At 55.4% G+C, this 11,797-nt stretch overlaps 1 protein-coding gene across 1 annotated transcript; it reads left to right on the top strand.

The window, feature by feature from the left end:
• Positions 1-5,420: 5,420 nt before the first annotated feature.
• Positions 5,421-10,087, top strand: LOC107511090 (caseinolytic mitochondrial matrix peptidase proteolytic subunit). The gene is made up of 6 exons (XM_016145206.2): positions 5,421-5,714; positions 5,804-5,875; positions 6,410-6,506; positions 7,368-7,555; positions 8,332-8,437; positions 9,733-10,087. Exons 1-6 carry the CDS (start codon positions 5,529-5,531, stop codon positions 9,906-9,908), a joined length of 825 nt encoding a protein of 274 aa, XP_016000692.1. The 5' UTR covers positions 5,421-5,528; the 3' UTR covers positions 9,909-10,087.
• The last annotated feature ends 1,710 nt before the right edge of the window (positions 10,088-11,797 follow it).

The raw sequence follows: 11,797 nt of genomic DNA, 5'->3' as shown, positions 1-11,797 counted from the left end.
CCGGAGGGGTCCCGCGTCATTCCCTGGCAGGGTCCGCCGGAGAAAACTCATCGCATGGCTCCCCAGATGCAAGTGGTGCTGGGAAGTGTAGTCCCTTGGGGGGAGGGTGTGGTGGCCACCCTCCAAGATGGCCTCACCTGCTGCTCGCCCCCCCGCGCAGTCCCCTGTCCCACGCTGAATCACGGTTAGCCTCGGTGACCACTGGGACAGTGTGGAAGTGAGGACGTGCGACTCCCAAAGAACCTCTCGCGTCTACGAGGTTCTCTTTTTGCTTAAGACAATTTTTGTCGCTTTCAGCCAAAACCCCGGTTGTCACCTCCAGCCACCATGGCTGCGCACGCCCGTCGTCCTTCCCCCAGCCACTCCTTCACGGATTCAGTGTTCACTGAGCGCCTGCAATGTGCCGAACGCTGTTCTAGGTGCTAAAGCATAGGAGTGAGGAAGTGGAGGAGAAAACTCTTGCTCTAGTGAGCTCACGCTTTAGTAGAGGAGACAGACAAGGGACAAATAAGCAGTGAGTGTATCACGTGGGGGTGCTTCTCGAACTTCGATGTGCGGATGGACCACCTGGGGATCCCGTGAGGCTGCAAACTCTGATTCAGCCTAAGAGTCTGCGTTGTTAACAAGATGCTGCTGGTCTGGAAAGCATATTCTGCGCAGGGAGGCACCGTGCCCACGTTTTAGAGAGAAGTAAAGCGGGGAAACGGAGGGGGCTGTGGTTTTAAACAGGGGGTGTCAGAAGACGGTACCGAGTACGGGCGTAATGAAGGTGAGGAAGGGGCCGTGAGGACAGCTGAGGGAAGAGCATTCGGGCAGAGCACACAGCCAGTGCGAAGGCCCTGCGGCCAGTGCGTGGCTGACAAGCGAAAGGAACGGCACGGAGGCCAGGGTGGCCTCAGTGGAGTGAGCGAGGGACAGAGGGGGAGGAGGCAAAGTCCAACCATCACGGGGCACGAGGCGGCATCTCATCGGCTGGTCTGTAGCATCGCAGAGTGTCACCAGGACTTGAGTGTGGCAGGGAGCCACAGGCCGGTGCTAAGAAGAATAACATGGACTCCGTTAAGTTTTAAAGGAATTCCTCTGGCCGCTGTGAGAACGGGGGGGCAGGAGTGGGAGCAGGGACAGATGGGTGGAGGTGACTACAACCGTCCAGACGAGAGATGATGGCGGCTCGAGTCGGGGAGGCAGCACGGGCTGGGGAAAGGGGGCTGAGTTCTGAGTACACCTGGAAGGTTGAGCCAGCTGGATTATCCTAAAGATTGGATTTCAGGCGCTATGAAAAGAGAGAAATCAAGGATGACTCCATGTTTTTCAGTATGAGCGAGTGGGAGGATGGAGGAGGGATGCGCAGGCTAGGGGATAGGATCATTAATTTACTTCAGTCATGTTCATTTTGAGGTGCCTAATTAGACATGCACGGGGAGACGTGAGGGAGGGAGGTCTGGGGTTGACAAACCTGGATGAGAGAGAGAAACCTCGGCAGCACCCAGGCGCACGGGCGTGGAAAGCCAGCAGACCAGATGAGATTACCGAGGGGGCGTGGAGAGAGGAGACCAAGGGCTGAGCCCGGGGCTCTCCAGGGCACAGGAGTCCCTTTAAAAGACAAATCTGCTCTTGTGTTATCAGTTTGGTTGGCATCCCCATGGGGCCGGAGGCGTCTCCCTGGCCCTCCCAGCCTCCACCTCCGGCAGAAATAAACTCTAGCCCGACTGGAAAAACATTAAAAAATAAAAGTCGAATCTGATAAGAGAAAAAAAAAAATCTGTCAATCTGTCGTCACAACAAAGACATCCATCAACAAAGGGTGGCCTATATAAATTAAGAGTCTTCTACATAATGGATGCTATACAGCTATAAAAAAGATGACTTTTTTAGTCACAGGTTAGGTACACAATGTTTATTAAAGATCGACACTGAGGAAAAGAAGGTGTGGGAAAAGAGGACTCTGAGGTTGAACCGTGATTCACGCTGGACGAAGCCTTGTCAACTGGTGGCGGGCGGGAGGGATCGAATGCTGACGTCGGGTCCCGCGTCCAGGCGGAAACGCGGGACACCGTTCCTCTGCCTCGGCCCTGGGTCGCCTGGGACTCTGAGCATGGTGGCTCTCTGAACCGAAACTGATCCTCGAGGTGGAAGCCACAGGCTCCTGCTGACCACAGTTCCCTCGTCTGGGTGGCAAGTCCCTCCCCGAAGAGAGACACGGGGACGGCAGGGGAGTTTCTCAAGGCCACGATCTGTGTGTTTTTCTTTGCATTCGCTTGTTTGTTTGGTTTCAGTCGCACTGTATCCTGCTGTCGTGCTCAGCAGACATCACGTGCGTGAACAAACAACCCTTCCAGCCTCCTTTACAATGAAGTGTGGCCGTGTGACTAAGCCCCGGCCAGCAGGATGTACGCAGAGGGGGAGGTGGCAGCCTTCCTTCAGGGCTGGCCGGCCTGCACCCTTTGCCTGTTCTTCTGTCTCTTGGGATTGGAATATGCCGGCTCCACTTCGGATTTTTAAGACCAGCAGGGCTCTACCCTAGGGATGGCTGAGGCGTGAACAGACAGGAGAAGTCTCCAGAGAATTCCTAGTACAGAGTCCCTCTGCTCACCCTGGATGCCAAGCTCCAGCCGGTTACTTAGAGAGAAAGGCCTTTCTACCTTATCTCAGACACTGGTACTTTGGGGCTTCCCTCTCTCAGACTCATACCTGATGAATAGACCCCTGGACCACACTCAATAAATATCAGTTACATTCCACAGAGACTGACTTCATCAGTCTCCTTTTACATGTACTGGACATTTATTTCTAATAGTTCTGCAGCGCGAGTGTGGGAGACTGTCTCTAAAGACAGCCACCATCGACTCCTTCCATCCTGTGCCCCCGCCACTCGTCACACCAAGAGTTGAACTCCCCTCTCCTTCCCCTTAAACTCGGGTTTGGCCGTTGTGACTCACAGGCCGAGGTTTTTTCCGAAGACAGGTAGCTCCTGCTTCCTCTCTCTGGGAAGTAAAGACCGCCACACGCAGAGAGAAAGCCCGAGCGGCCGCGTGGAGAGAGGGGCCCTGTGAGCCCAGCCAGGGCTCGGGGGACATGCTACCGAGGAGTGTGTGTCGTGGCTGCTCCTGCCCCAGCAACCCCACGTGTAAAACCGTCACTCTGCTGAGCCTAGGCCAGAATTCTGGGGAATAATAAGCCCCTAAGCGCAGGGGTGCTTTGTAACATAGCGACAGCTACCTGCAACGGCAGATTTTTAAACAGTTCTGCCATACACAGCGGGGCGGCCAAACCTTGGGGCTCACCTTTGAGCATTTCCTAAAGGGAGTAACTAGAGGTGGACTACGTACATTTGAAATTTGGTGTCAACCGAGTTTCCAGAGGAGTCGTAGGGACGACTGAGCTGTCCCCGGGAGCGTCTACTTACCCAGGCCTCTCCAGGCCTCGCGCCCCCACTGCTTTCTCGTAACTCTCAGTTCCCAGCAGTTCCGTAGGCCTGTTTGACACTCATCTGGGGACAGGGAACAATGGTCGGAGCTCCTCTCTGAGCATGGCTTGCTAACCGAAACCTGGCAGGACGGGCTGATTTGCAGCCAAGAGCCAAGACATATCTTTTCATTTATTCATTCATGCATTCATTATCCCCCAAGCAAAGTTTGGAGGAATAAATATTAAATATTAATGGAGTGCCTACGATGTGCCAGGCACTGTTCAAACGTTGCTTTTTTTTTTTTTCTCCATTTTCAAGTCACTACCCACTTTAGGTCGGTGATTGTCAACTGGGAGCAATTCTGCCATCTGGGGGGACAGCGGAGGGAGGAATGCTACTGGCGTCTAGTGGGTAGAGACCAGGGATGTCACTCAACAGCCTACGACACACGGGACAGCCTCCCCCTACCCCACAAGGAATTATTCAGCGCAGAATGTCAACAGTGCCCAGGTGGAGAAACCCCGATAAGAATGAAATGGAATAAAATAGAATAGAAACTATTAGAAGACATTACTCACAGTAAAGATAAATACCATCTCATAAGATGGTATTTCCCCTCGAGTTCTAATGAAAAAGTTTTGATAAACAGTGTTCCCAGGGCCACAGATCTGAATAAGACCACAGAGCCTCTGACCTCATGGAGGTCACCTCTACAGACAATGAAGAGGAAACAAATGAATTGATGGAATTGTTTCAGCCAACAAAACAAGGCAAATGCTCCAGAGCACGTCTGGCATAGCCAGGGGGCTTAGGGAAGTCTTTTCTAAGGAGGCGACATTTGAGTAGAGACTCAGGAGCCAGATTCAGGAAGAGGACACAGCAAAGGTTAGGTGAGGGGGCGGGGAGGGTGGAACTGGGCATCTTTGAGGAGGTAGAGAGGGCAGGGGCTGTGGAGAAGTGTTGAGGGGAGGGATGCAAGGGTGGTGACAGCTGATAGCCCTTCTTCTAGGGCAGGGCCAGAGCTCAGGCCCTCAGGGACCGGGCTGGGCAGGCCCACCCACCTGACTCACAGCAGAAACTAGGCCGGCTAAGCTGCCCACCTCCTCCTCAGTCTTCTCTGGGGAAGCGCCACTCCCAGGGCCCAAATGCCAGCTGCCCCCGCCCGCCAACCCCCACCAGCGAGGCCTAGATCCGGGCCTCCCGCCCGCAGTGCAGACAAACTCTCCCACTCCCACGTCCTCCCTTCGGTTTTGCCCCAGAGTCCATCAGGTGGGAAGTGTCTGTCCTGGTCTATCTCCCCGCCACACTGGGATACCTGTGGGCACGGAGGGTACAGAACTACCCTCATCTAGGGCACCCAGCATGGAGCTTAGAGTCCAGCACCAGTCCCGCTCATGCATGGAAACCCACTTCGAATGAACCTTCGTTTGGGAGGACTTCTTGCAACCCTGTGGTTCCTGATCTAACGCATCAATAACTAACACGTCAACAGCTAAGACAAACAGCTCTCACTGCGTTCTAGGCCTCATTCTGAGGACCTCAGGCACAACGACCCTAGAAGTAGGTTACTGTCGTAACCCTCATTTTACAGATGGGAAACTGAGGCTCAAGGACACACAGTCGGTTAAGTAGTGGAGCCAAGACTGCAACAGGTATCCTTAAATCCACCCCCGCGAGACTGGTTTGACCACTTGCCCTCTCTAGATAAGAAACTTCAGACCCCGAAGGGTTAAGCAATGGATCTAAGGGCACACACAGTCAGTCAGCGCTCCGGCCGACCCTTGGGTTCCCACAGCCCGGTATCCCACACGTGACCACAGACGAACGGGAAGGTCTAGGTAGGAGTCGGAAGCTCTCTGAGGCCAGGGCCCAGTGAGCACAACGACGCTGTTTTTTAAAATAAGTGACGAAGAACGGAAAATCATGACGGCGAATTCGTCGGAAAAGAGACTCGACTCGAGAAAAACTCCAAGGGCGCTCCAGGCTCCGCCCCCGACGCTGAACGTGCCCGCCCAGCTTCCCGGAAGTGGGCGGACTGGTGCGCACGTGCCGTGGGTGCAAAGCACGCCGGGAGTTGTAGTTCCGTCATCGGACGGAAACCGGGCGAAGGAGCGGCGGCATGTGGCCCGGACTATTGGTGGGGGGGGCCCGGGTGGCGACAGGCAGGTGCCTCGCGTTGGGGCGTCGCCTCGCCGCCCGCCTTTCCCCTCAGCGTACGCCCAAGACCGGCCTGGTCCTGCAGCGGAGCCTGCACGCTACGGCGGCCCGGGCCATCCCGCTCATTCCCATCGTGGTGGAGCAGACGGTACGGCGGCCGTCCTGGGACACGGCTCGAGGGCTCGAGGCTGGGGGCACCGCCTGCCCCTGACCCTCACCCACACCTTTCTCCCCCAGGGTCGCGGCGAGCGCGCCTATGACATCTACTCGCGGCTGCTGCGGGAACGCATCGTGTGTGTCATGGGTCCGGTAAGCGCCCCGCGCCCCCGTTCTTCTCTGCGCCTGCCTGGACCCCATGCGCCCCTCCTCCTCGAACTCCCTCGGCCCCCTGATCTCTCCCGCTTGACTTTTGTCTCTAGGCTCCGCTCTAGTTTCAACCTGACACTCCCCTTCCTGGGCACATAAGCTTCTGAGCCCCCCTTCTGGTCCCCAGTACTCTCTGCCATTCCCTCCTGACCCCTTCACACCCTCTTCTCCCTTCCTGATCTCTCCCTGACCTATGATCTCCTCCCATTCCTGGGCTCCAGTCCCTCTCCCCGACCTGTGCCCAGAGCCCACTGACTACCCCTTCCTGTGAGCCAAACATCTCCTGGATCCTGAATTCTTCCCAACCGGTCTTACTTGGGCTCTGACCCCCATCCTGGTTCCCTGACTCATCTGCAGCCACCCCACAACGGCTTCCTTGGCCCTCTCCTTGCCGTCCATGTGAAAACATTCCCCACCCTGCCCTCTCCTTGCCTCCCATGTGAAAACATCCCCCACCCTGCCTTCCTCCACTTGCAGATCGATGATGGCGTGGCCAGCCTGGTCATCGCACAGCTGCTGTTCCTGCAGTCCGAAAGCAACAAGAAGCCCATCCACATGTACATCAACAGCCCTGGTGAGCTGTGAACGGCGCCTCCCTGAGCGTGAGGGGCCCCCCTGGAGGCACTGAGTGACTCAGGGACCGAGACTCCCACCCCCACCCCCACCCCCACCCCATCAGAGATGTTTTCTCTCTGGAGAAAGGGTCCAGAGCTTCCTTCAGAATCCCAACGATGTCTCGAATCCTCCAAAAGCTGCCTATTCCTTGCTTTTAAGCTCAGTTTCACAACACTTCTGCTGAACTTGCCTCTTCAGTCACACACATAACAGTGTACCAACCTGACTGAGTAATCTACATATTAAAATTGGTAGATTCCACCTCCACCCTTCCCCTCCCGCCCCACAAACAATAGCCAGTCCTGATTGATTGCTTACTGTGTCAAATGCTTTTCTAAGCACTTTATACACATTTCATTTATTTGGGCCTCACTGCAACCTCACCTGGTAGGTACTATTTAGGTACCACAGTCTACAAGGCGACGTGTAGCTCCGAGAGGCCGGGTAACTTGTCCAAGGCCACACAGACGATAAGCCGCCTGGCCAGGGTTCAGACTCAGGCAGGCTGCTGCCTTCAGGCTTCAACGTAGCCACCGTATCTCCCGCTTTCTAGTACCTCTTTAAAATTTGACAGGTCTGGTCCCGCTGGGCCCACATACACGTGTGGCAACAGTCGGCTCACTCTGGAGCAAGCACTTTAATTTTGCCCCCTTCCCGCCCCCTCCTCCCCTCCTCTCCCCCCAACCATGGGCCTCTGTCACCTGTTTCTGTCACCTTCCAACCCCCCGAGGTATTTGCAGATCCCTGCTTTAAAGGGGTGCAACAGGGAAAGGATGGTAGTGGAGCTGGCCCAGCCCCTCACTCATGCCTCTGCCCGCAGGTGGCATGGTGACCTCGGGCCTGGCCATCTACGACACGATGCAGTACATCCTGAACCCCATTTGCACGTGGTGCGTGGGCCAGGCCGCCAGCATGGGCTCCCTGCTGCTCGCTGCCGGCACCCCAGGCATGCGCCACTCGCTCCCCAACTCGCGCATCATGATCCACCAGCCCTCCGGGGGCGCCCGGGTGAGTGCCAGGCCCTGGGACTTGCTTCGGGGATGAGGCACGGGGGCCTAGACAGGACTGGCTGGGCAGGAGCTGGGGGGGTGTTCTAAAGCGTAGGGTTAATTATGCAGGTGTAGTGAGGTCAACAGGTGACACTCGCCACTGAAAAGGTAGTTTGTCACTCACAGTTTCCAAGGGGCAGGGGCGGCCAGGCCATGGCAGGGCCACACGAGAAGGCTCCAGGGCTGCTCAGCAGACAGAGGGAGCAGGAGGAAAATGTGGCAAGAGCCTTTCTTGTAGTTTCTGTGGGGAAAAAACCGACAAGTCAAAACTCAAAAGGCTTAAGATTGGCTAATTTGAATAATCACACTGAGCTCTGGGTGTGACACCTGGCCCTGGGCAACTGGGGCAGGGGGACAATGGGGACAGTGGCCCAGAGTCCCTCGAGGAGGAGGTGGCAGTGTGGGCTCTGGGCTGGCTGGTGTGCTCGTGGGTGAGCTGTGTGCTATTTCTAGGAATTAGCTAGCCCTGAGAGGAACCATTCATCTGGGCGAGTGAGGCCCAGATACAGAAAATACGAAAATATATTTAATCCAGGAAGCCTTCCTGGTAGTCGTGAGGATAAAGCAGGATGTAGAGGGACTCGCACGGCCCCGTCCCACCTGCCTGGACACTGGCCGTCCAAACTCCAGAGGGGGCTCTCGAGACCCATCTCCAGTCCCCACCCCGCGCTCCCCCCACCCCTCCATTAGTGGCTGACACGGTTCCCACCTTCTTCCTCTTGGGACGTCCCCCAGGGCCAAGCCACAGACATCGCCATTCAGGCAGAGGAGATCATGAAACTCAAGAAACAGCTCTACAGCATCTACGCCAAACACACCAAGCAGAGCCTGCAGGTGATCGGTGAGTGGGCCCCCACCCCGGGCGGATCCCCAGCTGCTCCCCTTTATTTGAACCAACACAGACGTAAGAGTCAGACCTTGTGCTCAGCCAGGCCTCGCTGCCTTGGCACCGTCGACACTCGGGGCCACCCTGTGCCTTGCGGGGCGTTCAGCAGCATCCCTGGCCGCCACTCACGCGACGCCAGCACCCTCCATTTACAACAGCCAGAACTGTCGCCAGACATTGCCCAGGGTCCTCTGGGGCACAGAATCACCCCCAGTTGAGAACCCCCTGTTGTAGGCAGTTTAAAAAGACCAATTTACAGAATCCTCACAAAAACTTCGTTGAGCTAGGACAAAAGATTTGAGCAGGGTCTTCAACAGAATTTTCCAAGTGGCCAAGAAACACAAGAAAAGATGCTCGCCATCTTTAGTGATGATATCTAATCATGACATCATGAGTTACGAGGGAGAGGCAGATTAAAGCCGCAGCGAGATGCCATTTCAGTCCACTAGAAAGGCTGATATAGGAAATACTGACAGGGCTAATGCCGAGAGAACGGGGGCGGGGGGGGGGGGCAGCTGGAATGCCGACCGCGCTGGCCAGTGTGCAACCTCGTAGCCACCGAGGCCCTCGCCTGCAGCCCCCGCTCCGCTGTCGGGCACTGCTGGCCGAGGCCAGACCTGCGGAAAGACGCGGGCTTCCCCCGCTCGGCACAGAACCCGGAGGACTGAGCGCTCACGTCCACTGGGAACGCGGTCCGGTTCGTGCAGGCGCCAAGCGGGGAAACCCGCAGGCGTCCGCAGCGACGGAGTGTGTGCGTCGCTGGGCTCGCACAGCGGGATACAGGACAGCAGTGAGAGGACGGCCCGGCGACAGCCTGGGCGAAACTCGGAAACCTGCTGCGGAGTGGAAGAGAGGGTGGCGCTGTGACTCGACGTGGGTCAGGGACAGCAGCAGGCACCGCTGATCAGGGCCGGTAGTGCTGTGAGGAGGAGCTAGTGCCAGGAAGTGCGTCTCAGCGGGGTCTGGCTGTGTCCCATTTCTCGATCTGGGCGCTGGCCATGTGCCGACGTTCAGCGGAAATTCATCACACTCTTCACTCAAGGTCCATGCCCTTTCCCAGATAGGTGTTACCCATTGATACCAAGTAAAAAAATAAAAAATGAAATAAGTATTTTAGCAATGGGGAAACTGGGGCACAAGAGGGAAAGCCAAGGTCACACAGGGAAGTGGCAGAAAGGGACCCGAACCCAGCCCCAGGTCTCTGCTCTTAAGCACATGTCCCGCCTCTGTCCCCCTACCCCCACCCGCAGAGTCGGCCATGGAGAGAGATCGCTACATGAGCCCCATGGAGGCCCAGGAGTTTGGCATCTTAGACAAGGTTCTGGTGCACCCGCCGCAGGACGGTGAGGACGAGCCCGAGCTGGTGCAGAAGGAGCCCGTGGTGACGGCAGCAGCGACAGCAGAACCTGCCCCAGCGAGCACCTGACTGCTCCCCACCTCCTGGAAGAAAGTGAGGGGTCAGGTGCAGGGGCTGCAGCCCTCCCTCCCTCGCTGCTGAGCCTGGGCGGGCCCTCAAGGACCTCTGGATTTGGGGGTGCCCCTAAGGACAGGTATCTTGGATGAGACACTGTGATTTTAAATTAAATCTTTGTAGTCTTTGCCCCCTCCTGTGGTGCCCTCCCTGCCCCCCACCATGCGTGTGCTGCACTTCACCAGTCTCCTGCTTCTGCCTTGACCCCGAGGCTCTGCCCTCCCTAACTTTAGCATCCTTGACTGAGCACATTCACCGTTCCAAGCACTGTTCTAGAGGCCGCGATACGTTGTGAAGAAAACACAAATATCCCTGTCCTCAAAGAACTTACTCTTGTGGAGGCAGACAGTGTAAAAAACAAAGTCAGGGAAAGAAGTATGCACTGTGGGTAAGAGTTTTAGCTGGGGTGGCCAGTGAAGGCCTTGCTAAGACCTGAAGGAGGTGGGTGAGGGAGGGAAGCCATGATGCCGTCTTGGGACAGCAGTCCAGGCAGAGGGCACAGGAAGCACAAAGGCCCGGAGGCAGGACTATGCCTGGCACCTGGGAGGAACCACGAGGCTGGAGTGGAGTGAGTGAAGGGGAGAGTGGACATCGGAGAACACGGGGGAGGAGCACAGGTCTCAAAAGGCCTCGTAGGTCGTAGCAAGGAGAGAGGGAGAACCACAGAGGGTTTGGAGAAGAGGAAACAAAAAGAAGGATGAGAAGTGGGGAGCGCAGCAAGCTCAGAAACCGGGAAGCCAGTTGGGAGACCTGATGGTCCAGACGGAGGCCGCCGGCCCGGCTGGCGGCAAGAAGTCAGATTCCAGCCCGGTTTTAAAGGCAGGTCTGACAGGATGTGAGATTTGAGAAAGTAATCTTTGTAAACTCCAAGGGAACGGCCCAGAACAGCTAGAAAGACGGAGAGCCTTTAACCGAAATGGGAAGGCTGCGGGGAAGAGCGGGTTTGGGGGGCAGGATCAGAAGCTGATTGGGGACATCTATGTTCGTTGCTGGATGTGCCTCAGACATCCCAGGGCATGGCTAGGTCTGGGGTCAGGGCTGGAGACAAGCTTGTCGATGAAGGCAGTGATCAGGCTGAGAACTGAATCGGATTTGGCATCGTGGAAGCCACGAGCAGCAAACAGAAGCAGTTTCGGTGCCATGGGGGTCAAACACCAGTCTGCAGTGGCCCCATAAAGAATATGCCAGAAAATACTGGAGCTAGACAAGTCTTTCGAGGAATTTTGCTGTATATAAAGGAGAACAGAGAACAAGGGGGTAGGGGTGAAGGGGGAATTGAGGCAAATCTTTTGTTTCTTCAAATTCAGAAGACTTTGGCTATCTTCATTGGTTACATTTGGCTGAACTTTTCATTCTGGACAATTTTAAGTATACACAAAAATAGAAAATATAGGCTAATGAGGCCTCATGTACCCATCACACCAATTCAACAATTACCAATTCGCAGCCAACTGATTCATCCCTCCCTGGCCTCCACCGGCCCTGGATTACTTTGAAGCAAATCCCAAATTTCATTACATCTTTAAATATTTCAGTATGTATTTCTAGTAGGACAAGGAATCTCTAAAGGGACAGCCACAATACCATTTTAAACAAACAAACAAAAAATTACAATACTTACTATGGTCAAATATTCAACCCATGTCCAAATTTCCCCCGTTGTTTCTATTTTTTTAATTTATTAAAATCAGGGTCTAAACAAAGTGCACACATTGCAACTAGTTGATGATCTCTCAGCCTCTCAATCGCTCCCTTTTTCTTTCGTCTCTTTCCTTGAAATTCATGTGTTGGAAAAACTTGTGGACGTTCAGTCTGGATTTTGATGATCGGGTCAGGAAAGGAAG

Source organism: Rousettus aegyptiacus, unplaced genomic scaffold, assembly GCF_014176215.1.
Source record: "Rousettus aegyptiacus isolate mRouAeg1 unplaced genomic scaffold, mRouAeg1.p scaffold_m13_p_16, whole genome shotgun sequence".
Taxonomy (NCBI): Eukaryota; Metazoa; Chordata; class Mammalia; order Chiroptera; family Pteropodidae; genus Rousettus; species Rousettus aegyptiacus.
The sequence above is the reverse complement of the archived record's forward strand: the minus strand, read 5'-3'. Positions and strand labels throughout refer to the sequence as shown.